The sequence below is a fragment of the Macaca fascicularis genome, chromosome 12 (genome assembly GCF_037993035.2).
Source record: "Macaca fascicularis isolate 582-1 chromosome 12, T2T-MFA8v1.1".
Taxonomy (NCBI): Eukaryota; Metazoa; Chordata; class Mammalia; order Primates; family Cercopithecidae; genus Macaca; species Macaca fascicularis.
Genome location: NC_088386.1, coordinates 44,066,318 through 44,093,485, shown reverse-complemented (window position 1 = coordinate 44,093,485; position 27,168 = coordinate 44,066,318). Strand labels below are relative to the sequence as shown.

General features: G+C 38.6%; 1 protein-coding gene across 36 annotated transcripts in view; it reads right to left on the bottom strand.

The window, feature by feature from the left end:
• Window positions 1-8,508: 8,508 nt before the first annotated feature.
• Window positions 8,509-27,168, bottom strand: part of MBD5 (methyl-CpG binding domain protein 5) — a 515,330-nt gene continuing 496,670 nt past the window's right edge. For 24 of the 36 annotated variants that reach the window (XM_074009051.1, XM_065526478.2, XM_074009050.1 and 21 more), the window contains 3 exons: window positions 22,682-22,794; window positions 15,362-15,437; window positions 12,018-12,625 (listed from right to left, as the gene is read on the bottom strand). In XM_074009051.1, the coding sequence (XP_073865152.1) occupies window positions 12,554-12,625; window positions 15,362-15,437; window positions 22,682-22,794 (261 nt within the window). In that variant the 3' untranslated portion in view covers window positions 12,018-12,553. Of the gene's footprint in view, window positions 12,626-15,361; window positions 15,438-19,339; window positions 19,410-22,681; window positions 22,795-27,168 lie in introns of all 36 variants that reach the window. The other 12 variants (XM_074009063.1, XM_074009064.1, XM_074009062.1 and 9 more) reach the window with 4 other exon arrangements.

Below are 27,168 nucleotides of genomic sequence, written 5' to 3'. Positions count from 1 at the left end.
CTTAGATCAGACCAGAGCTATGCCTTCAACTAGACAGGTTAAGAGTGATTGCCAGCCACTTTTCTCATGAAGGAGAGACAGAAGCAATTCTTGAAGTTCTTTGTTGTTAAGCACAGAGAATAAAATTTCTCTGGTTCTTACCGCAAAGAATGTTGGCTTAGTCTCAACAAGTACAGTTGGTTTTACAGACTCCTTGAGGAGTTGTTATAAATCTGGACTGAATGGGCCCAGCCTTCCTATAGATGCCTGGTATCCTGAGTGGGCAAGAAAGGCAAACAGCCCCTCAATACAGAATTTAGTCTTCCTGAGGTTTCCTCGTGTCTGTATATGGTAAGTGTGATAGGCATTTGGTAAGCATATGTTCAATGGAGGAGATTTATTCCTCCTGGAACAGGTTAGGCCTGATGTCAATTCCTGAAAAAAAGGGGCTCCTACTAGGACTAAAGCTAGTTAATGAATTTGATTACTTTGTCAGGAACATGAACTATTCATTACAGGGCATGATTTAAAAACTCAGAGGTCAGTTCCCTCTTTATCAGCATGGGCTGATTCTGAGCCATCCTTCATACAAAACTCAGCCTCTAAACTAGCTATAACAATAAAAGCAATTATACCACACCCATCATAACTTTTTTGCAATTTCTCTAAAGAATTTTGGAGGCACAAGGGGAGTTTATGTTGCGCAGTACATGGCATAAATGGCTTTTCAAGAAAAAACTTTCTTTTAGGTAAGTCTCTTCTCCCCAGATCTCTTCCTGATCCTCCTATGGAAAATGGGGTGGGTTTGAGGGCAGAGCACCTGCCCTTTTCCACTTTCTACTGGCTTGCCAGCACCCCACTTCCACCATGGCTTCTGCTGACTTTCTAGGCTTACTGTCTACCCCTCTTCTTCCTTATGTTACATTCAAGAGTTATTAAACCCCTTACAGTTCACAGAAAATCATACTGTTCTCCACCCCTCCTTACCCCTCAGCCCCACCCCTGATCTCTGCACTTCTTTTCCTCTTTCTTGAGTGTCTTTAGCCCCTGCTGGCCATGCCTTATTTAAGCCTCCAGTGTTCCAAAGCCCTTTGTAATGTATACCTGGCTTGTGGCTCCTGTCAGTGTCTTACAATCACTGTTTCCATGTCTTTCTCATCCACTGGAACATGAGTTCTTTTTTCACTTTATCTCAGAGTTAAGATGATCTATAAATACTTGAATGACTGAACAAACAAATGTGACCCCTTAGAAACCGAGGCATTACCTGGAAGCATGAAAATTTACCCAGATTGCTTTATGGATGTTTTCGTTGTTCACCTGGTTTAGTCTTTAGGCTTATAAAGCCTCCGGAGCTCTGGGTTCAGATTAAAAATCTGCCATAAGCCAGTTTCCCTCAGGGCTGGGCTCCTCAAGAGAAAATGCCTCAGGGTAGCTAACTATAGGATCCTTGGGGAACATGTGTCCTTGTGCCTTGAAAAGGCCTTAGCACTGAGTCAGGATACCTTATGATTTCACTTGTACAGTGTTTGCAAAGCACCTTCATATGTATGTTCATGTGAACTTTGTGATAACACTGTGGGGTAGGCAGGGTAATATCAGGGCCTAAACGGATGTAAAAACTCAGGTTCAGAGAAGGTGAGACATTTGCCCAAGCTCACACAGCTAACTACAGAGCTGAAAATAGAACACAGGTTAGCTCCTGCTCCACAATACCATGACCTTATGAATGAGCTGCCAAGAACCATCCTCCTTGGGTACTTGTCAAGAAAGCTGGGAGGCTGGGAATGGGGGAGTACATGTGCGTGTGCAGAGTCAGGAGGCCTGACCCAGGCTTGGGAAGTTCTGCAATGGCTTTGGTGTGCCCTGTGGTTATCTCCCTGCATACTGGGTAGGTGACTCTCCTGAGCAGGTGACAGAGCCTGGCAGTGATCCTGCCTCGAATACAGATAAATATATTTGGGTAGAAACTTTGAGCTTGTAGAGAGATCAAGGTTACTCACATAACCTAATATAAAGCATAGCTTCCATGTTAGTTACCAGATTTTCAAGAATTCTTTCCTTCTATTCTTCTTTCTGTTACCATTTAATTAGAATTGATCATATGCAGCTGAAGAGGAAAACCTGGGTTATTCTTTGAAGAGCTCTTTTTGATGGTTTGGTTCCCTCACTGCCTATGCTCACTGGAGAAGCTTATTAGGACCTTTCTGTATTCCTATTCTTTTTTTTTTTTTTTTGTTAAGATGGAGTCTCACTCTGTCACCCAGGCTGGAGTGCAGTGGTCGGATCTCAGCTCACTGCAAGCTCTGCCTCCCCGGTTCACGCCATTCTCCTGCCTCAGCCTCCCGAGTAGCTGGGACTACAGGCGCCCACCACCTCGCCCGGCTAGTTTTTTGTATTTTTTAGTAGAGACGGGGTTTCACCGTGTTAGCCACGATGGTCTCGATCTCCTATTCTTTCATAAGTCACTTAACTCGATTTATTTAAGCCTCTCAGTGTTCCAAAGTGACAATATTCTGTCACTCAGGCCAAGATTGCCAAAGTTGAATTCACACACCCTGGGCACGATGCAAGGCAATCCATTGGGGCAAGAGAGGAAAATATAAACCTATCAGTTCATCTCAGTGTTTCCTAGTTTCTGTTTTGTGTGTTTTACAACACATATGATATATGCATTCAGTAGCACACATAAAGTACATATGCACATATATATATGTACATAATATGTCCTCAATTTTATTTTTACTGATAGGAATTCTTGATGAAAAGGTTGGAGACCATTGCCTTAGAGAAAGGAAAGCTATGCTCCGAGACAGGAACCACACAGCTCTTTCACTGTGTTCTCTGCTCAGAAAGCTGCGGGCTCTTCATGATGGCCATTGTCATGGCTTGATTCTTTCGGCCAACATGGTTGCCTTAGAAGGCACAAGGCACACACTTCCTCTACCACCCCGACACTTCACCCCCTTCAGGATCCCCTGGACATTTGGGAAGAGCCAGGAAACCAAGAGAAATGGGGGAGGAAACGGTCTCTTCTTGCCTTTGCTGACTCTTGCCTAGACAGACAGCTTGTCCAGAAGCAGCCCAGTGCATCTCTTCATTCCAATTCTTGCATGCTTTTTTCTCCCAGCTCTGGTGAATGTTTGCTTCCCATTTTGCCAAATAAACCAGAACAGTGAGAATCAGCCTGCAATCACAAGCTCCTGACCTCCATGCTTATTTAGAAATTCAAAGGAATCCACCGATTCTAAATAATCCTGATTTGATTGGAAAAGGGAGATAGAATCTGTAAAAGGTCACAGGAGATTTTTCCTAAGGTTATCTCCCTGACCACCAAAGGTATTTAAGATTAACTTGGCAGGGACAGCTATGTTCTGGGGCGACCTGGCCACAGTTCAGGGACCAAAGCCTCAGGGCCATCCGTCCTTCTGGCTGTGTTCCTCATACACAGTGTTCTGCAGTGGGAGCTGGAAGGACAGGAAACCCCACAGAGGCTCTGCTAAAACCCTCACAGAGGCTCAGCTAAACCTACCCCTTCTACCAGTGCTGAATACATTCTGCCCCCCTCTTTTAGCAAGATATGCCCAAGTCTTCAGTCTGGAAAAGTCTAGGTACAGAATTTAGACACGAACTTCCAATTAAGAAATAAACAATCATCCTTAATAGCACTTAAAAATATTACCACTTAGTATATTAGTTCTTTCTTCTCCCCTTTTAAAAGCATTCTTCCATGTATTATCTCTTGTCATTTTTATGGTAGTATTTTGAGTACAGCTAATCCTAAGATAGTTATGAACACCCCCTTACACCCACTGTCTTACTCCCAAATCTTCTGGGAACTTCCTGACTCTTGATTGGTTCAAAATCTTACTCCTCTCAAGACTATCCATGTTTAAATTAAAGAAGAGAGCTACATGGTTAAATGCGGACAGCAGGACCCTCTTAAGTGACCACCACAAGGAACGCTGGTTCTCTAAGATACATGACGTGAGTGAGGCTCAGCCTCTAATATTAACAGTGATAGTCTGGGCGCGCTGGCTCACGCCAGCACTTTGGGAAGCCAAGGCGGGTGGATCATGGTAGATCCTGAGGTCAGAAGATTGAGACCATCCTGGCTAACATGGTGAAACCCCGTCTCTACTCAAAATACAAAAAAATTAGCCAGGCATGGTGGTGGGCGCTTGTAGTCCCAGCTACTTGGGAGGCTGAGGCAGGAGAATGGCATGAAATCGGGAGGTGGAGCTTGCAGTGAGCTGAGATCGCACCACTGCACTCCAGCCTGGGTGACAGAGCAAGACTCCGTCTCAAAACAAAACAAAACAAAACAAAACAAAAAAGTAGTAATAGTAACAATAACCTAACTTACATAGCACTTACTATATAGAGGACACCCTTCTAAGTGTTTCATCTGTATTCATTTATGCAATCCTCACATAATGTTATGGGGTAGGTTCTATTATCCCAATTTTTTAGGTTAGTAAAACTAAGGCAGGGGAATTTGCCTGAAGTCACACAGCTCCTGAAATGACTGGATCCACACTCTAGGAGTCTGGCTCCAGGATCTTTTTAGTGATTTGTAGCGAATCACAGATCACAGAGCCAGTCAGTGGCAAGATCTAAGCCCCCAAATTTCAGTCTCTCAGGTTAAAAATATACTTTCCCCTGTACTGAACTCTGCATTCCTTGATTGGACTGATTTTAGGTTGTTTATACTTTTCGAGTCCTGAGCTATTTATTTATAGAGCTGGTTCCAGCTTCACTCAGGCTGAAGGTTAGAAGTTCTTGAATTATACCGATTCTGACTCTGCCCTGATCCATTTCTGTGTGTGGCCTCATGGACAGTGGAATTCATCTAGGAAACACTCTCAGTAGTAGATCCAGAAAACTTGGGCTCTAAGGGGAGAACCAGAAAAGGCTTCTACAGTGCTGTTCCCTTTCAGCAGAACTGTCCTAGACAAGTAAACCACTCTCCTACCTGTAAAAGTGTCCCAGGAAGGCCAGGCATGGTGGCTCACGCCTGCAATCCCAGCACTTTGGGAGGCCAAGGCGGGTGGATCATTTGAGGTCTGTGAGGTCTGGAGTTTGAGACCAGCCTGGTCAACATGGCGAAACCCTGTCTCTAGTAAAAATAAAAAATTAGCTGGGCGTGGTGGCACCCGCCTGTAATCTCAGCTACTTGGGAGGCTGAGGCAGGAGAATTGCTTGAGCCTGGGAGGTAGAGGTTGTGGTGAGTTGATATTGCGCCACTGCACTCCAGTCTGGGCGACAGAGTGCCACCCTGTCTCAAGAAGGAAAAAAAAAAAAAAAAAAAAAAAGTGTCCCAGGAAGATACAGTCACTCTAGACAGATCTCCTCTTTATTTTGACAACACCTTTCCCCTTTGCTAACCTAAAACTTTCATACTGCAGTTTAATAATACATGTTCCCTGAGTGCCTGGCATGTGCCAGGTATGAAGAACTTTATCTAATCTACATTATCTCATTCAATCTTTAATCAATCCCACGAGGGAAGTGCTGTTATCACCCCCTCTTTGTCAAAAGCTAAGTACAGATAGGTTAAGTAACTTGCCCCAAATCAAACAACTAGTTAGTGGCACAGTCTAGATTTGAATGTATCCAGACTGGGACCCTTCAGGGCCCAGTCTGTAACTGTTCCAATGGGCTACCCCCAGTTGGTTCATTTTCTGTGCACGGGGCCCTGTGCTAGAGGAAGGGGCTATTGGCTGGCCTCAGGATCGTAGGATTGGGTGCCTGTTATTGCACTGTCTCTGTTTGTTTTTTAAAAAATAATTAACTTAAAAAACCCTAAAGTTCACTGTTTATTGAGTGTAGGAGGTGAGTAAGGGCGGCTGGGGATACTCTGAAGAGCATGTACATAATCACAGGCTGGAGTGGATGATGAAAGGCCACCGTGGTCTCCCCTGCTGTGGGGCAGAGATCCTGGTAGCCAGATGGCCCTGTTTTGGGCGCTGACCGCCTGTGGTCCTGATTTTCTTTGCTTTCATAATCCTCAGGGCTCACCTGGTACCTCTGGCATCCTGAGTTCTCCACTGCAGCTTCCTGCATACTGGGGGAGGCGTGTAAGAAACCAAAAGCCCATACCTGGCCTGCACTTACCTGTGCGCTCTGCTTGGCGGGCCTTGCTTCCTACCATGTTAGCAAAATGTCCTAGGATTTTAAATGTTCCTGACCTTTAATCATCAAAGTAGGATCATTATGGCTTTCCCATTTGTGTAGACGAAATAGGGAATAATGTTGGCGGTAAGTTTCAGTGTACTGGAGAACATTTCTTCATGACTACTATCATGAATTTACATATATATATATATATACACACACACACACACACATATTTACAATAACCTCAAGACTGAGAAGGAAACTGCTTAGCAAATGTAATACGAAGAATTATGGTGAGTCTGAATTGTTATTTTAGTTGTCGAGGAAGGATGTGCTTTTTGCAATGCTGTGCTAAAATGAGATAAATGTATTGCGTGCTTTTCAGTCTTACCTCTCTCCAATTGCCCATTCTTAACACTGCAGCCAGAATAAATATTTCCAAAACACAAACCTGATCCTATCACCCCCTCCTTAAAAACCTACAATAATTCCCCATTACTGCCATGTTAAGGGCAAAATCTTGAGAAGACTTGCCTTGACCTCTGCGACTCTACAGCCATTCTTCTCTCCTGCTTCATCTAACCTTCAAGCCTTTCCACGAGCCATTCTCTCTGCCTCAAACACACTGTCCTTCACCCTCCCTGAGGCCACACAGTCTTCCTTTGCCTGTTTTCTATTCTTCTTTCTCTGATCCCTGTTCAAGCCCCCATCCCTATTAAACGAAGTCAGCAGCCCTGCCATGTGCTCCCCTATCCCTTATCATCCTTTCTTGTACTTACATGTTTGTTGGGCCATCTCCTTCGTTAGCTCTGTAAGGGCAGAGAATGGGCTTGTCTTATTTGTCATTGTATCCCCATGGCTACGCACTCAGTAAGAATGTATTGAATGAGCCCGGCGCGGTGGCTCAAGCCTGTAAGCCCAGCACTTTGGGAGGCCGAGACAGGCGGATCACGAGGTCAGGAGATCGAGACCATCCTGGCTAACACGGTGAAACCCCGTCTCTACTAAAAAATACGAAAAACTAGCTGGGCGAGGTGGTGGGCGCCTGTAGTCCCAGCTACTCGGGAGGCTGAGGCAGGAGAATGGCGTAAACCCGGGAGGCGGAGCTTGGAGTGAGCTGAGATCCGGCCACTGCACTCCAGCCTGGGTGACAGAGCGAGACTCCGTCTCAAAACAAAACAAAACAAAAAAAGAATGTATTGAATGAATAAATGTATCCACAATACCACCAAGCTCTACGGAACTGCTTCTGTCAGAACTTATAAGAGGATTGCACAAAAACTGACACCTGAAGTAGGCTGCTGTAGAAAGCTGTTAAAATATATACATAACATGCTCCCCTTAGCCCAGTTCCTCATTTTGGCCTAATGGAGGCAGCTACACTATCATCTAGAAGTCTTCCATTACTTGAAGCTCCTTGTATTACCCAAAGAGAGCTATCAGTTTTCTTGCAAACTCTGAGCCATGAGTATTTAGGTATCTCTACTAAACTACTATTTGAGCGTCCTCAAAACATGATCGTCCTGAGTCTTAGGATCGAAAGTGTCAAAGGTGTTCAAAGCAAATCTGACATTAATGTATTTACTCCTTTATCTATGGACTGAGAAGCACTCATTTGGCATGAATTTTGGCTGCTTCTAGGAATCAGGTTCCTGTTGATTACTGCATGCAAATATGCCCATATTTCACACAGACATAAGCTAACTGATTCCATCAAGGCAGTGGTTTTCAAATCTCATTTTGCCCTCCCTCCCCTACCCCACCTCCACCTCTCACCCTGGGAGTAATGTCTGGAGTTATTTTTGATTGTCACAATTTAGGAGGAGGCTCTACTGGCATCTAGTGAGTAGAGGCCATGGATGCTGACAAATATCCAATAATGCATGGGCCAGCCTCCAGAACAAAAAATGACCTGGCCCAAAACATCAACAGTACCTAAGCTGGGAAGCCTAGGTTGCCCAAGTCAATAGCCCAAGGTTGAGGCGACATTCTGTAGCCACCTTTGCTCACAAAAGCTAGACCCCATTCATCTGTGTGGTGCTTTCTAAGACATGTGGAAACAAAGACAAGAATAAGTTAAAAAGCAATAAGAGGCTGGGCTCTTCCCCTGCCTACTGTTAGAATGAAAGATGTGTAGCTTGTCTCTCAAAAAGAATAATTCAGCTGGAGAGTTTTCCTAGGTAGATCCCTGTCATGGATCAATTAATCTCCTGTGGAAATCTCATAATGCAAAACATTTGGCATGGAACTTAACAGATTCTTGGGTGTGGAAAGGAATTTTGGTAAAATCAAAACCATATTTGTTTTTCATATTGAAAATGTTCAAGTCATTTTCTTTTCCTATTAGTATAACCATTTGGACAAAAATATCCATGTGAAATGCAGGTGAAATGTAAACTGCTACACTTCTACATAGACAATCCAGTGTATTTATACTTAATCCATAAAGGCATGATGTTACAAAACACATTTGTATATTATGAAGCCATCTGGCATCAAATTTTCCAATTTATAGACAACTTTGTATTTACATAACAAATTATTAAATCAACCATTTTTCCGGTTTATAAAAGGTCACTGAGGTACACACACAGTGTGTATAAATGCAGATAAGGCTGGTAATACATATTTACAGTAGATACAAATTAATCTTTCATATTTGAAGATAATGCTTTTTATATATTTTTTTATATCAGATTCCCCACTGTTAGCAGGATTTCCCATGCTTGAGTTGTTTATTGCTTTTTGGCTCACTGATTTAATATTCACTTCTGGGTTGTTTACACATATGAATTACTAATGTTCTTATCTCTTTGGCTAATGCAAATGTGATAGAGTGAATGAAAGAAAAAGATAAACTAATTCAATATTACACTTCTGGCTGGTTGATAATTTTTGTTCATGTCCCCCAAATGAATCAATGCACAACTCATTTGATATACTACATTGAAAAGTCTTGAGTCTTGCATTACACCATTTGGGCATAAATGGGCAAAGTAAACAAGATATCCAATTTTGAGCAAGGCCTAGTCTTTTGGCTTTCTTTTCAGAAAGAGCAATGCCACCAACATCTTAAGCATCTTAGATTTCAAAATCTTAATGCATATATGCTTGTGACTTGCAAGGGAACACTGCAAACTGCATGGAAGATTACCAAAGTTAACAACAATGTGCTATCATGGTCTAAAATGAAAAATGAGTCACCTCGTAGGATATAAGAATCTTCCTAAAACTTACAGAAAGTGAAATAACTGCCCTCTTCTCCTCCTGCAATTCTGCAGTGTTACGTTCCAATAAGAAGGCTGTGTTTACTTAAAAAACAGACATAGCAAAAACTCAAAGTCAGGGTCCAAATAAAAGACTAAAAGTGGCCCATGATATCACAAGGGATGAATGTTCTTAAAGCGTTTTCATTCATAATGGTACTAAAAAGTACAAGCCCAAAATGTTCCTTTAAATAAATAAAAACCCTGGTTTGCATTTAATGCTACAAACAAGACAAATCACACAAAAGCTGCTCAGTTAATTTTCCACTCATTTGAAATAATTTTTAAAACCTTCTTAGAGGTTTAGTTTATTCTCCTTGTGCTTCCTAAGACTGTTAAGGGACACAAAATAAAATTAGATTTCCTTTTCCAGCAGGAACTATTATGTTCTTTAAAGAAGAAAAATTTTTTCATCTGTTTCCATTTTTGGATTTGTTTCTTAAAAAACGTTTATTTTAGGGAATAAAAATTTTGGTAACATAGAAGGCCTAGCCTTCATTTAAAAAAATGAATTGGCTTCAATACAAAGAGAAAGAAATGGCTCTATGGGCAAAATTGAAGTGTGAGTGACCAATTTTTTAATTGTAAAGTAGGTGCAACATTTTAAAAAATGTTACAGCACTGTATGACCTGTAATGCTAACAATATTTACATTAACTGCTTACACAAAACCATATAATTGTAAGAGAGAGGAAAAAAACCCACGTGGACTGAAACTACTACACCTAGCACCCATATCAAAGCCAGAGCAACCAGTGAAATCATGGGCACAAACATACTTTACATTGTCTACTGATGTAAAGTATACAATGGGAGGGAAGCACAAACTGAATTAGCTCAAAATACCAAAAAGAAGGCTTGGTCAACACAAACTCAGCCTGAAGACAGAAAAGCAAAGGCTAAAAAATCTACATGTCAACACAGACACACATACAGACACACCCAGCCTACAAACACACATGTATGTCTGTCTGTGAACAAACAAAAATGTGTAGGAAAAAACAGTAGAAAAACAGGTTGGCGCAAAAAAAAAAAAAAAAAAAAAAAAGACATTAATGGTTTAAACATATTAGCCACATCAACTTTTAACTTATAAACATGTGTCAACTAAACTACACAAAAGATTACTTCCTGTGACTGCATGAAGGAACTGGGCAGGCAATCCTACCATTATAAGAGAGACAAAATGAACCTACCCCCTGAAGGAAGGGTTCCTACTTTGAGGTCATGAAGCCCAGGGTAGCCAGTTGCATTCCGTCAGGCTTGCGGGTAGGTTGAAAGTGGAACAGAGGGACAGAGAGACAAAGGAGACCTAGGGGAATAACTAAGAGCTGTTGCTATCAAAAGCGAGCCCAGGTGGCATGCTCTGTGCTGTGGCCCTAAGAAACCAACTCAAGGAATGACCTTGGTCTCCATTTTCCTGAGTTACTGGAACTCTGCTACATGACAGGACTGAGGAGTTTGGGTGGTGGGTGGGAGAGGAGTAGTAGGTGAGGTGGTGGGCAGGTTGAGCTGCTGAGCCTGCTATTGGAGAACCTCCTAGCAGCCTGAGTGGCAGACTGTTGCCTGAGCCCCAGGCTAGAGGACAAGACAGTGCTCTCTAGGGGTTTAAGGGTTTGGGGCAGGGACTGGTGGTTCCAAGAATAAAGGGATAATAGATCCCTTCTTTTCACAATCCATCAACTGAAGTCAGGCTGGAAGCCTAAACTTTGCTTAACTGCCTAGAAGATAGGGTAATACCACCACCACAAAAATTGTGAGAAGAAGACGGAAAATTATGTTGTGCTACATTTCTTATTAATTACCTTGTACTTTACAATGGCTCACAGTTTTAGGTTTGTATACTTGTAATGTAGTATTTTCTCTCTACATTTGTTTCACATTTTTTCTTACTTAATATAATATAAATAATTTGGTTAATAGATTTAACCTGCACATTTTAGCCACATTAATATATATAAGAATCTGTTAATGGTATAAATAATTCTTTAAATAAAATAAATCTGATATGTTACACAATACTGATAAAAAAATTACCATTGCTAATAATTTTGTAAGCCACCTTAACTTCTGGGTTAAGTAATACTGATGAATGGATATGAAACTTGCTTTGATGATTCATATTTATTTTTGCCACTACAAAAAAAAAAAAAGAATTATAATCAACCTTACCTCTGATAATGGTTGCAAAGTGGGGCTTTTGCCTCCATGTATGGAAATAGAAAGTTTTACCTTGTCAGATATCATTTGCAAAAAACCCCTCAATTCTGAGCACCAGCGATGGTGCAGTCAGTATAAGCTATCTGCTTCAACAGGTGGCTATCAAACGTTAACTACAGAAATGGCTGAGTAAAATATTCCATCTAAGATTTTTTTTATAAAACCTATTCTATTTTAAAACTTAGGTAAAAAAAATATGCAACAAATGGTTGCAGTTTCTGAATTCTTAATTTAGACCTGTGAGCCCTCTTCCCTTTAGAAATCTGCAAGGTTGCAATTTCCTAGACACCCGAAATTGAGTCCAGTGCTTCCAGGCAAGGTTCATTCCAAACACACAATATAAATGGACACTCAGTGGTGTGCAGTGTATGTCATAATTCAGAAATTACATCATCATGCCTTTTCTCTGCTGTTAAATACAAAAACAGCATCTTTTACATTATCATAGAAAAGCATTTAGGTTGTATTTTTATTTATCACTTTACACTGGTAGTCTCTGGTAGGTGTACTCCATAGAAACCAAAGAATTTTGTACACTATTTCTTTGTACAATAAAAGATAAAGTGTGCATTAGGTACGCTTGTACATGACAATATTGTACAATATTTACATTTCTGATATCACCATGAAATTCTGTATTTTCTATATACAACATTGAAAATTCTTCAGAAACATTTGGACTATTTCTTATAATCACAATTTAGTATTATAGAAAAGGAGTTTCTCAGTAATCTCTTGACCATTTATCACTCTCATCACACAAATATTTTGATTGGTTTTTCCAGCATTCATTATCCTTCCTGATCAAAAAACTTTTGTATCACTGTTTCTTTTAGCACCCTGTGGTGGTGGTAGCTATCTGCCATAGTCTAAATATTGATATAACAGTGGCTATATCAATACCTATATACAGATACATCTGTGCATGTTCCTTTATTAAACACTGCGCATTAGTGGAGTAGTCTCTGTTATCTGGAGATCTTCCTCCTCTTGGGTTTGGGGGGTCTCATTTGTCTGTCACCCTGTGGGATTTGGTGTACCTGGAAATAAAAAGGTAGGAAAAAAACAACAACAACAGAGGATGAAATCACAAACACCATACAATTTCTGACAAAGAAACAGGGTAGGGAGTAGACTCTGGCTTTCACTTTCAATTACTGATATCCTGAGGCACTTCAAATGTTTACCAAGACCCCAGATGTCAGTGTGCCCACAGTCACTACAGAGAATGCAGAATGCTAGAAACTCATAAGCAGTGCAACACTCTGGGGGTGCCAATAGACAGTGGAAAACAAAGGATGAACTGGACAAAATCAAGTATGGGAAATGCAATGTGCAGTTGTTACCCCATTGTCCATTTAAAACAAAAATAAAGCCTTCCCTGTCAGAGACCCTAGATCACCAATTTCACTACAGCCTGGAAGAGTGAATAATTACACAACAAACATGCCCCTTTTTTTTCCCTCACTCTGTTACCCTACTTATTTTACAATGACTAGGAAGGGTCACAAATTACAAGAACATGCACACATAGCTCAGCCTAAGGATGTTTGTTCATGAGAAGATTCAAAATGGAAAAGAGAATACCACTATCATCTGTTGGCAGATCTGAAATTGTGTAGTCTGGGAGGAACAGTTAATACAATTCACCTTTCTTTATGTACTAATGCAGGAACTAGCAACATTTAGTGCTGTTTATCAGATTGAGCAGCGGCTGAGCAGCATTAGATAGCAGATATAATTTGGAGGAGGGAGTGATCAAATTGTCTTATAGCTATCGGTGGGAAGGAGCAAGGTCCAAGACCCAGGAGAGGAGGGATGAACCCAAGGCAGTGGTGTAGCAAATGCTTTATCAGCATTTGGACACAAGTCCATTGTAGCATTTTGCCAGTTTCTGTGGTGTAAAACTTTTATCCTGGCCAACCTTATGTCACAGGACTTAGGGTTAGGAAGAGATGAGTACAAGTGACTCTCAAGATCCACTACAAGTTGGCTCAATTACATGCTTAAAAATAATGTTTAGACAACAGCAAAGGGCAATGCTATCCAGACTCAAATGCAGAATGCTTTTAAAAAAATAATATTTTCAAATTTTAAATAATATTTATGGGTTTTTCAATCTGCCTATTCCTCCTAATCTTTTCCATACACATTTTTAAAAGCCACTAGTCTGTAGTAAAGAGCCAAAACTTTTTACAACTGAGGAAAGAAACTTTTTATAACTGAGACTGCAAACTAGTAATCTGTGGACCAAATGTGGCCTCAAATGGTATTTTGTTTAGCCATATGGCACTTTAATATTTTTTAAAACAGTTGTCAACACATAAAAATGAGAAATTTTACCTCTAGACTTCTAGTTTTGTATGAAAAATGGAAAGATCTTGCAACATGAACACAATTTCCCAGATGTCTAAGATCTGCTGGAGCATGGACGGAATGCCTTCTGGAGACAGCACATGCCTCCTAGGTTGCCCCGGCCCTTACTACTCTCAACTACCTGATTTCCACCAGGGCCAAATGTCCTGAGGCAGAGTCTAGAGAGACATGGCCAAACTCATTTTCTCTTTTTCCTGGGCAGGCACATTCTATGCTCTATTTCCTATTCTACTTAAGAAGATCATGTGATTAGGTCAGGTCAGCGGAAAGTCAACAGAATGACTGGTCTGGCTCATAAACCTATGCTGGCAGTATTCTTAGCATGCTCTTTTCTTTTACCTTCAAGGCAAAATGCAAAGGATATAATGAAGCACTCTGAGGTCCTAAGAGAGGTGGTCACTAGATAAAGAAAGAATCTGTGCGCTGGTGTGGAGCAAGCCCTTCCTCAACCAGCACCAGACTCAGGTGGGTAATGGCTTTTACTGTGCTGAGCCTCTAGATTGGTAGCCTACCCTAACCCGTGGATCTTCACTGGCATTTCTCATCCATTCCAACTGCTGTTTTCTCATACCTGGCCCACTTTACTTACTGATACTATTTGACTGGCCCTAGAAAACATTTGAGTTTATAGTCCCCAATCTAGATCTTTCCTATAATTTTATCAAGAAATTTAATGTCTCAGGGCTTCAATTCACCCATCTGTGAAATGATGGGTTGGTTGGATTACAAAATCTCTAAAACCCATACTAATCCCATCATTCAATTGCCATTGGATGGTTTGTTGGGATTCAGATAACCTTGTAACATAAGGTCAAATAAAATAAATTATTTTTCATGTGAAATAGCCTAGACAATTCACATTTTTAACAGATTACCAAAATTATATTTTAAGTATTTACATCAGTCAATGTGTGAACTGGAGGATAACGATTAAACTTCTCACACTCAATGCTATTACATGCACAGTTCAATAAAAATGGGATATGAGAGGTCTATATACTCTTGATCTTGACCCCCACTGTCTTTTGGTTCAAAGGACAGAACAAAATTTGCATTACTAAATATATAGGCAACAGTAATGGCCACGGCCATTCACAGAGTCAAGTGCAGAAAGCTGTGGTTTGAACATCAATATTTTGCTGCTCATATTTTAAAAGAATGTTATGTGGCAAAACAAAAGTTACTTATCTCAGGAAGAAAGACATAGTTAATGCAGTAGGTTTTTTTTTTTTTTCCTTAAATGACTTTGAATCTTTTCTGATATTTGTCTTCTTTTTCTAGGCTAGTAATTTAGTATTGCTACGTGAGTTGTTTGACAATATTCAAGAGACTTTACCAAAAAGTGTAACATAATTTATTTTCTAAGAAACACAGTATAATGGAAAAATAAATTAACTTACAGTCCCAGACATTTTGTCCAGTTCACTCATGGCCTCATGAATAGCAGCTTCTAAATGGTTATTTAGCTTTCCACTTCTGGAATTAATGAAAACAACACACCAGATTAAAAAATTAAAGAAACAAAACTCAATTTAATTTCCTAATCAGAAAACAAAAGTACCAATTCCACGAGAGAAAGCCAATTTATACTCGCGTTTGGAAAAATTCAGATGACAAAACATCACTCTGGGATTCTTACCACTGAATACTAATGATTAAAGTCACAGAACTACTGAAAAGAAAAGTTGAACAGATTGTCGGGCGGGGAGATGGACTTCTTCCTCTTCCACATGCTTCTTCCACAATCTGGTGATTTGGGAAGAAAGTTGGGCCACGGGGTCCCTCTCCCAGAGACACTGCTCATGCTCCCTGGCTCCGGCCGGCCCTGCATTGCTTCTCGTTTCTTTCTCAAGCAGCCTGGCTGTGTGACCAGAGGAAGGGCGGAGGGGCTGAACTGCAGGCTCTGGCCACTAGGGAGCTCCCTCTGCCCTCTCTGGAGCGTTCTGGCTCTGGAGTTGAGCTAGTGAAGGCTGAAATCCCAGGGCCCGTTCCAGGGTGGGAAACAGCTTAACTCTAACGCACCTGAGGCTCCTAGCCTACCCCCCAGCGCATTTTCCCAAAAGCCAAAATGATGTAAATATTTGAACAGATAAAGAATGACAGCCTCAGGGTGCCTATCACTTCTCTGACCTTTTTTCTCCACTTAGCATTCCATTACACATGTTTGGCCTGAATAACACACACGGTGCATCTACCATTTTTGAAGCTTACATCTATGAAGCTGTTGAACTAAAATCGGGTAAATCCATGCTACCCACCCCTGTGGTTATGTACACTTTGCCCATCCTGACTGTTAACTTGTTTTTCCTCCTTTACGCAAATAAATAATTACCTATTTTTTCCAAATACTAAGGTGATTTTTTTCATTTATCCTGTCATGACAATTACTAGAAAAGCTGCTGGAGGTAACGTTTTCGTAACAGGCGGTTAGCATGGGTTTCCATGAGTTAAGTCCTATCTCAGCATCTACCATGGAGACTGGAAATCTGCAGTCGTGGGAGAATTTGATTTACTGTCGTATTTAGTTTGGTTAGCAGAGTGTTTCGAAATATTTTTGAACTTTAGTTCAGTTTACCATAGCTTTCACTAGGTTTTATCCTCACACACCAGGACTGGACAATGTATACACTGAGTTTCTGTCTACACTTTGAGAACTCCGAGTTTTCCACCCCTGAGTACCATAGTGCTAGACATATCATAGATGCTCTATGTATTTGCTAAACAAAAATGGTTGTCAAAGGTGGCCCAGATGGTCCTATGTTTCAAAAAAAAAAATATATGTACTTAGGTCAGTTTAACTGAAAGGAAAAATTAGTGTATTGGTTTTAACCAAATTATAAGGGTAATATGGCATCAACCACCTCCCCTCTACCTTTTGCTGCCCTGTAAGCTAGTCTTTAGCTTTTATATTTTTGTCATTTATTTTTAGAAATTTAAAAATGCAGAGGAGTACACAGGATAAAATAAACCTAACATATTCCCCTCCTGGAACGAAATGTTAATAAATTACCTATTTCCTTTAAGTCTTTTATATTAAAAAAATAAAGCTGGAGTCCCCAGTTGTTATCCATTCTGGTCCCATTTTCCCTCACCTTCCCCCCTCAACTTTTAGTCTGCTTTTATACTTTAGTATTGTTTTATACGTGTTTTTTAAAATATACACACACAAAAGGTGTCAGATACACATACTTGACTTTTTTTCTCCTTATAACTGTTTTACATACCATCTAGTTTGTATAATCTATTCATTCCTTCTAACTGCTATGTAAGAAGTTTTTTTATTATGCATGTACTGTCTTCCATTTACCTACCCATTCCAGTTTCAAGGGGCCCTGGTCATCTCATGGAGTCAGTCTCAGTTGTTTTCCTAATGAAGTGTCTGCCAAGCAAGCTCCTGGGAGCACTCTGTAAGGCCACCTGGGGTTTGCTGAAGCTGCTTGGCAAGGGTTCTGACAGTATTATCATTGCCATGTTGCCTGACAATATCACACTGTGTGTAATGTGTTAAATAAATTTATCCTTACTATTTCTTTTGTATGAACATAAGTTTGATGTATTAACATAAGTTTTAAAAGACATTTATTTATTATAAATTTTGATTAGAATATCTTAGGAGTTTAAAATTGACTATATAAAGTTCTAAATATTTAAAATGAAGTTACAATGTTTTAACGAAAAACCTCCAGAGAACCTTGGTTCTCTCACCTTTAATCTTAGTAAAAGAAATACCTGTTATTTATTTTAAAATGTCTATATGCCAAGTATTGGATTAAAACTCTATATATATTATCTCATTTAATCCTTACAACAATTTGATGGAATAGGTATTATGACAACTGTATGTGATACTTCATGACTTTTTAAGGAGAATTGGTGAAATCAATTCTAATTTTGTAATGAAGAAAATGGATATTTGACTATAGTTTTCAAAAGTAATAGTCATAGGTAAAAAACTTTTACCTAACCATGAAAAATTGCAATAACAATTACCATTCAAACACAAAAACGATTCAACATTACTTGTTGAAAAAAAGTTTCAGGAGTTTTGTCATCTCATTCTTCAAGATATTTAAAATATTTGTAAACACTTTGCATTAATTCAAGTTAAACTAGTATAATGTTTCACCTTTAACACAACTTAGTTGTTAATAGAGGGAGAAATGACTACTTTTGGAAGAGAAAATAAATACATAGATGTGGGGCATGAAATTATTTGTATACCTCATGAGATTCGAGAGATAAAGAGAGACTCTCCCAGATGTCAAATCTGCAGACCAGCTACTGGTCAGGTCAGGGAATAATGAATTTAAAAGAGGAAGAAAAAGCTCTATGAATTCAAGAAATGAACAATTAGTCAAAATTCAGTCTTTCAGTCCAGAGGGCCTCCCTGTGGAGTTTCTTCTACTATTTTCTATTCCCCGCTGACATTTAATAATAAACATTTTTACTAATGGACACTCTAAAACCTACTTGATTAAGTAACAGATGTTCATATAATCACATTTCTAATTATTAATGGAGATAATTGCCACTTCTCAACTTCATTGGCTATACTGTCATATATTATCTTTAAATTCACTAATTTTTTAAAAAAGCCAGGTACACATCTATGAATAGTACAAGAAATAGAAGGGAAATGAGAAATTGCAAGTTGTTCTTCACTGTCAGTTTAGAGTTTAAGTGACTCACTTCATCCAGTACGTAACAAATATGGGTGAGACATAAAAGTCAAGAACCCTGCACTCTGAAACCGAATGCCTGGGGAATGTATGAAGATCTAAGAAAATTTAACATGGTAAGTATCATTCCTTGGTTTTAAAGTGAAAGTATGATTTATTTACTGTTTTCCAGATTCACAAAAAATCAGGTTTCCCAAGAAATGTATACATACCTATAGACAGAAGATTTGCTCCTTGCTTAAATGAAAACCATAACATATGTAAAAGCTGTGGAATTTTTCTTTAATAAAGCTATTTCTGCTTTTAAGTACAAAATTGTCCTAAGTAATGTGTTAAATAAATATGTTGCTATTAGGATATAATTAGAACATACATTTAAAGATATTTATTTGTTGTATAGTTTGAGGACACTGAAGATTAAAACGACTAAACATCTAATATCATGGTAGAATGTTTCAACTGGCAAAAATAACAGATAATTTTCTTTCTTTCACCTGTGTCTTCATAAGAAAAATAGCTATTTACTAAATGACATGTGCCAAGTACTGTGCTGAGGCTCTCTCTATATTATCTATGTTACAACAATTCTAAAGTAGGATTATGTCCATTTTAGAAATGAAAAATTTAGGCTCAGGGAGATTATGAACATACGGCTATGAAGTGGTAGAAACAGGACTTGAGTCCAGGTAAAAAACCAACCTCTTAATTATCTTGTTCCAAATGACACCTTCCTTTTTCAGCCTTTTCCTCTTTTCTTCTTCCCCTCAGTCTACAAAAGCAGTCAAATCTTTGTCATTTAAAAAATTCTTTCTTTGTTATTTTTCAGAAAATTTTCACATTATGGGTAGAAAGAAGAGTAAATAATCTACATCTCCTCTCCCTATTTCCTTATTCTTATTTAATCTTCAACCCATAGCCACTTTGTGTGTATACGCATCACTCTACTGGAAACTGTTCTCACTTAAGTTTACCAATGACCTTCAAACTGTCTAATCTGATGGAGATTTTTCAGTTTTTGTCTTACTGGACCTCTGTTGATCACTTTATCAGTCTTTGACTTCTGAGACTCTATCTACTTTCCCTGATTCTCCTCCTCCTCACTGACCATTCTTCCCATCTTCTTCATTCTAATGCATGTTCAATCCTTAGCCTACTATTCTTCAAATTGGTCAAAGTATCTTTGTGTGACTTCAGTCATTTGTACACTGTCAAATACCATTTCTCCCCAGTTTCAGGCATGTATGTCCAGCCTATCCTACAGGCACCCCAAACTGTACTCAACAGCTTCCCGCTGTAACCTCCACTTCAGTCAGTGTTTCTACAACCTACCAAGTCACCCAAGCTGAAAACCTGAGAGCTGTCCTTGATTTTGTTCCCTTTCCTTTACATTCTGATCAATCACCCCATGTTCTTTCTATTTTACCTCCTAAGTATTTCTTGACCACATTCCTTCTCTTCCATCCTCATCCCCAACTCCGCCAGCTCCTGGTTTGGGTCCTCATTCTCCCTTGTATTCTGCCATGGCTCCTGAACAATCTCTTCATCTTCAATATTGTTGCCTTAAAATTTGTCCTCCTACACCGCCATACCTAAGGTGAAAAATGCAACCACCTGCCCCCTTTAGGCACTTCCAAAACAATAAAACATCCAATTCGCCCTTACTAGGCCCTTTTTGATCTGGTTCCTGCTTATACCTCTTATAACTTCCCATTCGATACTTTATAGTCCTCAAAATCCAACTGCTGCTCTCATCTACACGCTATCCCACCCCACCTTGGTCTCTGTTTCCTTTGTGTGGCTGATGCCTATGTAGTGTTTAAGGCTTGGCCCACATATCATCCCCTCTAGGAACCCTTCCTTTACCTGCCCTTTCCCTATGACCCCAAAATATAGTATGTATATATTGCTGTTGTTGCAATTTTGACATTTGAATTATTTGTTTCTGCATCTGTCTCTTTCACGAAACAGTGAGCTTCAGGGACTGTAGCACTGTTCCTGGCACAGATTTTTTGCTAAATTTGTCTCCTTAAATTGGGAATAAATGCATAAATTAAAAAATGATTTGTTTCAACATATAATTTATCAGTTGTAGGACTTTCAACTAATTATTTAAACTATTTCAGTCTGAGTGTCCGCATCTGCAAATGGACTCAGTAATTTTGGCCCATCTTGTGACTGGGAGAATAAAATGATGAATTTACAATTACATGTGCAAAATGTAAAGCATTCTACTAGGCATCGAAAAGGAAAGTCTGTCCGCTTAGACAATAGTATGGTAAATAAAGTTCTTTTTATAAGTGTTAGTTTTGTATTTTCTACTTTTACTTCTCCAATTTGTACTTTAAGTTTATGGTTATCATGAGGAGAATTCCTTTAGATAGATCTCACATTAATTTACTACAAATAGGAAACTGGCTTTGAAGAAAAAATTTTAAAATTATAGTTTGTTACTCATTACCTTTCAGAAATTGCTTAATAGCAAATACATGGGGAAAATTCAGCTTATTTCAAGGCAGTGTATTTGAATATTTGGAGGAGTTATTTTATTTCTGTTATTAACTTTATTTTGTACATAATCCAAGTAACTGGCATGTTTCACTGTAGGAAACATTTTTAGGGCTCTTTTATACCAAAAAAATGGGTACCATTGAATAGTTTACAGCAACTGGCCCACTGCAAATTTGTGATGTAGGTAATTTGCAATTTTCCTCCTTTCATCCAGACCTTGTATTAATTTTAGTGGCCTTATCTTGTTGCTAAGCTCTGCATAGCAAGTGTGCTTCAGTAAGAGTAGGAGGGACCCTGATCCCTGTTTTCCTTACTGGGTCTAGAGGGATGTTATCTGGCAATTAACTTGGCCTTTCACACAACCAATACCAATTTGCTACCTTTTAAAGGAGTCCAGGACATAGAGACATAGGAGTTTGCCCCTTGCAGCTGTCATCTTTTCGGATACCTTTTATTGAGGTGAAGAGTCTTCCTAAGATTTGTTGACTGTTAAAACTATGCCTCTGGCCAGAATTATGGGAAACACCATAAAGTGAAAGAGAATGCTTTCTAATAGATATTACTGATATCATTAGATAAGTCTTCTATGCAAGATACACTATGAATCATTCTGATCTCCACTTTGTAAGTCTTGATGTACAAACAGAAATTAAAATGGTATTTTTAGGAAGATGATAATACATAAACACATTAAGCCTATGTGTCAATATTTGGGGGAAATGTGAGGATCATTTTGCAAATGAATAAAAATTAATTAATATGTAATTCTTGGTTGCTTGATAATGTGGAAATTAGTATAGCAACGGAACAGGTATATCAATTACACATTTTAAAATAGCTTTCTATGTACATATAGAGAAGCACATTTGTAGTTCTCTACCTTAATATGAAATAATAGTTATGATACATAAACATACATTGTATCACAGTAAAAACTGTGTTTCGAATATTATCTGCTTGTCTGTACTACATTTATTCAGAAAATAAATATTTAGAAAAACTTTAATAATACTGGCCTGAAATTCAACTTCTTGTTGTAATTCCAAAGAAAACTTACTTTCAAGTCCACACCCCTGATGCAACAACAAAAACAATCTTTATTTCGCATCACTTTGACTAGTAGTTAATCTGCCAAAATTATTTACGTGTACAACGAGGGATATTTGCTCCCCAAATTATTTGAATTGCAAATGGAATGATTCACTACACTTCCAGAGCCTATTTAATTCCTATATGTTGAGAATATGAATTATATTTTATTTTCCACTAAATGAGAGGAATGAAGATGCAGGAAATGAAGAAAGAACTGATGAAGAGGCAAATATTACACAGAGTGTAAACATAAATTGTTAAGAGGATATTTTCTGTAATCACTAATTTGGCTTGTCTATAATGGTCCTCTTTGGTGGTAACAAACTTTACTTAGGCAGGCCACAACATGGACAGAATCAGTGAGATTTCGTTGTCCCTTTGATGGATAAACAGTAAATTATATCCTTGAAAAACAAAGTAAAATTTTTAAAAAGTGCTTACTTTCTGTTCCTTTTCCGGACACGGCTGTAGGCTTCCAAACCTTCCGTTAGTGTCTTCAACTTCTCGGGCTCCACCTGAGTGAAGGTATGAAGACCAAACCACATTACCCAGACCTGTAATTGTTAAACATGGTGTTTACTTTCCTGCCGTAGGAGCAGGTGCTGCACTGGTGGGGAGGGGAGCCTTAACCTTCACTGCCTTGTCAAATCTTCTGTTCTCACTCAATCATTAGAGGTTGATTCTGTGGCTCCAGGCTGCAACATCAGTGGAACTGAAAAGCTGTTTGGCTTTAAAATTGTCAACATTTTGAAAATAATATTTTGGGAATAAAATCTGGAATTTAAACAACCTTCAACTCACAAAATCATAAAAATCAGAGATCCTGGTTCACTTTCTTAGCAACTGCAAATCTGTAGTATCAGACTACTGTGATATAAGTATCAGGGGAAGACAAGAGTGGTAGTTAGTGAAGTGAGTGGGCTTTGGAGCCAACAGATCAAAGTTTGAATCCTACTTTTCACTTCCTTGTAGGAGTAAAACACATTTTCTGAGCCTCAGTCTCCGCCTCTGTAAAATGAGGACAATAATACCTACCTTCCTGCTAGAACTGCTGTGAAAATTAAAATATGACAAGTCTTATTGAACACTTATCTTAGCATTCAGCAATGATCATGACCTAGTACACATTTGGCAGTGTACAGAGGCCATCAAACATGAGAAAAAGGTGTTGCTATGCCTTGTGGGTGTGTCCTTTGTCCTATCTTGCTTTCTGACTGCCAGTCTGTGTGTAGTCAGCTATGTCAACAGAGGTCAGCCACCAAGGGTGGTGGGGGGATATGTGTGTGTGTGGAGCGTGCAACCTTTGCTACACACCCCTGAGAATCTCTATCATGGTTCTTGAAGCCACCTCCCCACAATAAAAACAATTAATAATTAGGAAAACTTGTATGTGACTTGGGAATAAAAACACTTTTAGAAAAACATGGCTATTTTTATTCTGTAAACACACACACACACACAATCTAAGTAAAAATAGTGTTGCTTGCTGCGTAAGCATAGTTTCAAGGCAAGTAACTCAGCTCTTTAATTGGGGTGAAAGCCAGCCACTTTACTCCCATTTCTCCTCCAACCCCCAATCCACTGTTATATAAAAATACAGAGTTAAACAAAATGCCTCATGGGTAAGAAAATAAACACTAATAAGCAATGAAATGATTATTAACTTTTGCCTTTGTATCCTCAAGATTGACTCATGAATGTCCTTTAGAAATAACTTCTCTATGACCCCTTCAAATCTAGAACACAGTTATGATTAACGAGAGGATTTCATTATTAAGTCTGAAAACAAGCATTTCTAATATTCAATGAGAAAAACAGTCAAATAACGGAAATGTTTTCCTTTTCATGTTTTTGTATTTGCCCGCACAAATGTCTTATACACAAGTTCATACATACCCAACTCACTGTGTGGCAGCACAAGAGACAACTTTGTTCCAATAACACTTCACGTAAAGAAAAGTGTCCTATTGGGTTACTGGCACCACTGGAAAAGCTAAAGTAAGCTAAATGTATCCATGTGTTGTTTAAAAAAAAAAAAGGTGCCTGGATGCACTTTCACATTTCATGTTAGAAATGAGCCTCCATCCTGTATTCACTCACATGAAGGGGATATGAAAAATGCTTTGCATATTTCAGTTTTGTAATCAATAAATGATTCCACTTATATTTAAATAAGCTTCTTGGCAGCAGGAAAGGAGTTGTGCTATATAACAAACTTCTATTAGACTTAAACTAGTGTAGCGAGGGATCTCAGAAGGGGTTAATCTGGTCACAGAATCAGATTCACAATGAAACAAAGCAAGACACAGCAATTAAAACTTACCCCATTGGTCTTAATTTAAAAAACAAAGTTAGGTCAGAGTATTTTTTTAAGTCTTCAATTTTTATTTTTAATTAATTATGGAATAAGGGACAGTAAAAACATTTCTTGTGCATTTATTATGTAAAAGGCACTGTTTTATCATTTAATATGATACTACTGCAAACTAGTATTACTTTTATATTATTACAGATGGGACTTGGTGCATTTAAATAACATGGCCAGAATTGAAACTCAGGTCTGACTCCAACGTGCTCAACTTCTCTCCACCATACCAACTCCAACGTACATTGAAATATAGTCATTTTATATATATATATAGCATTTATATATATAAAATTACACACACATATATAAAATACACACACACACAGGCACACTAAAAAATTTAGGTCAAACTATTTAAAATTAGATTTCTACAAAATTTAGATGACAATTTGCCCAAATTTATACTCAATTTTTTTATGCTTGAATAATTTTCCAGGGATATTTTTTCTGAACTAATACTCTACCATGGTTTCTTCATTTAAATCTGCCTCTAAGCCTCTAACATACTCTTATAATGAACTATATTATTTATAAAGGATTAAATGACCTTGAAAAAGAAAGCAAAGATAGTCTTTCTGAAATTAAATATAAGTAAGATATATACCGCTGTGCATTTCTGCTATAACAAGATCATACATATTCAGAAGAAAGTTTAGTTTGTTTCAGGATTTCAGCATTTTGCTGTGTTGTGAAATATATATGAAGAGTGTATGTTTTTTCTGGGGAAATACTCATACATTTGAAAAATATTCAAGAAATTTTAAAGATACCCTCCCAAAATGGTATCAGAGAACAACAAAATAAATTCAGCTTCTAGTTAAATAGAAATCATGTTTAATGAACACTCCCTTGTAAATTACTTAGCTAACTTGTAAATTTTAAAAATACGAGGAAATCAAATACATAAATGTAACATTAAAAAGGTTAAACACACACAAATATTTTTATAAAACTTACACTAAAGGAACAAGTAATTTAAGATAATACTTTTATCTATAATTAAAATCTTGTATTCTTATACAATCACAAGCCAGGAGTTTCACAAATTATTTAACTCTATCTTAGTGAGAATTTAGGAGAGGGCTTTATCTTTTTTATCTTTACTCATCATCTACCCACACAGTTTCATGCTGATAGCAATGACGCTAATAGTACTGGCCATCGTGGTGTAACTCCTTACTCATGTCATTTAAGAATCATAAAGTTACCTGGAATTTATATGTATTCACAGTTAACTTATTAATATATAAATATACACAAACGTTAAATGTTAATTTTTTTTTTTTTTTTTTTGAACATGGTCTCGCTCTGTTGGCCAGGCTGGAATGCAGTGGCGTGATCTTGGCTCATTGCAGCCTCGACCTCCTGGGCTTCAAGTAGTCTTCCCACCTCAGTCTCCTGAGTAGCTGGGACCACAGGTGTGTGCCACAATGCCCAGCTAATTTTTAAAATTTTTTTAATAGAAACAGGGGTCTCATTATGTTGCCCAAGCTGATCTCAAACTCCTGGGCTCAAGTGATCTGCTTGCCTTGGCCTCCAAAAGTGCTAGGATTAAAGGCATGAGCCACCATGCCCTACCAATACTTTTTGACTATTAAAAACTCTTCTTTCATTCAAATTGTTTAGATACAATAATTCTTCAACATAAATAGTTTTACAGTTTGTTCAGTGTAGATAGAAACATATTCATAAAGCCAGACATTACTATGTGGTGGATGATTAAGAGTTTTTCTGAACAAGCTAAATCTCTGGTTGCTTATTTGCTTATTTTGTTCAGAAGGCCCATATTACACATTTGGTAATTTAAGTTTTTGATTTGGTGTCAGCACAGTGGGTCCTCATGTATCTCAGAAGAAACTTAAAGTCTGACAAAAGAAGACATAAACCCTTCAGAGAGGTACACCAACCCTTGAAACAGAGGTATAGTACATATTTGAAGAACCTGGATCTGGCTGGGCAAGGTGGCTCATGCCTGTAATCCCAGCACTTTGGGAGGCCGAGGTGGGCGGATCATGAGGTCAGGAGTTCAAGACCAGCCTGGCCAACATGGTGAAACCCCATCTCTACTAAAAATACAAAAAATAGCTGGGCGTGGTGGCAGGCATCTGTAATCGCAGCTACTCAGGAGGCCGAGGCAGGAGAATTGTTTGAACCCAGAAGGCGGAGGTTGCAGTGAGCCGAGATCACACCACTGCACTTCAGCCTGGGCGACAGGGTGAGACTCCATCTCAGAAACAAAACAAAAAACAAACAAAAACGAAGAACCTGGGTCAATGATCCTAGATCACTTTTAAATACAGCTGGTTAACTGGAGATTACATTAAATTTTTCTGCAGGCTTTAATCTTGATAACACCCCTCTTTGTGAATTCTTTGGTCCTCCTTATTGCTGAAGCAGAGCTGTTGTGCAAACATCAAAGAATAATGGAGCACTAGCCACATCATTGATCTCATAACAGAGTAGACCTCGAGCTCCCCTTTTCATTCTTTACTTCCCCATTCCATTTCTTTAAAGTCCTGTTGCTGGGGAATGGCATAATGTAAGGAGTGCTAAATTTAGA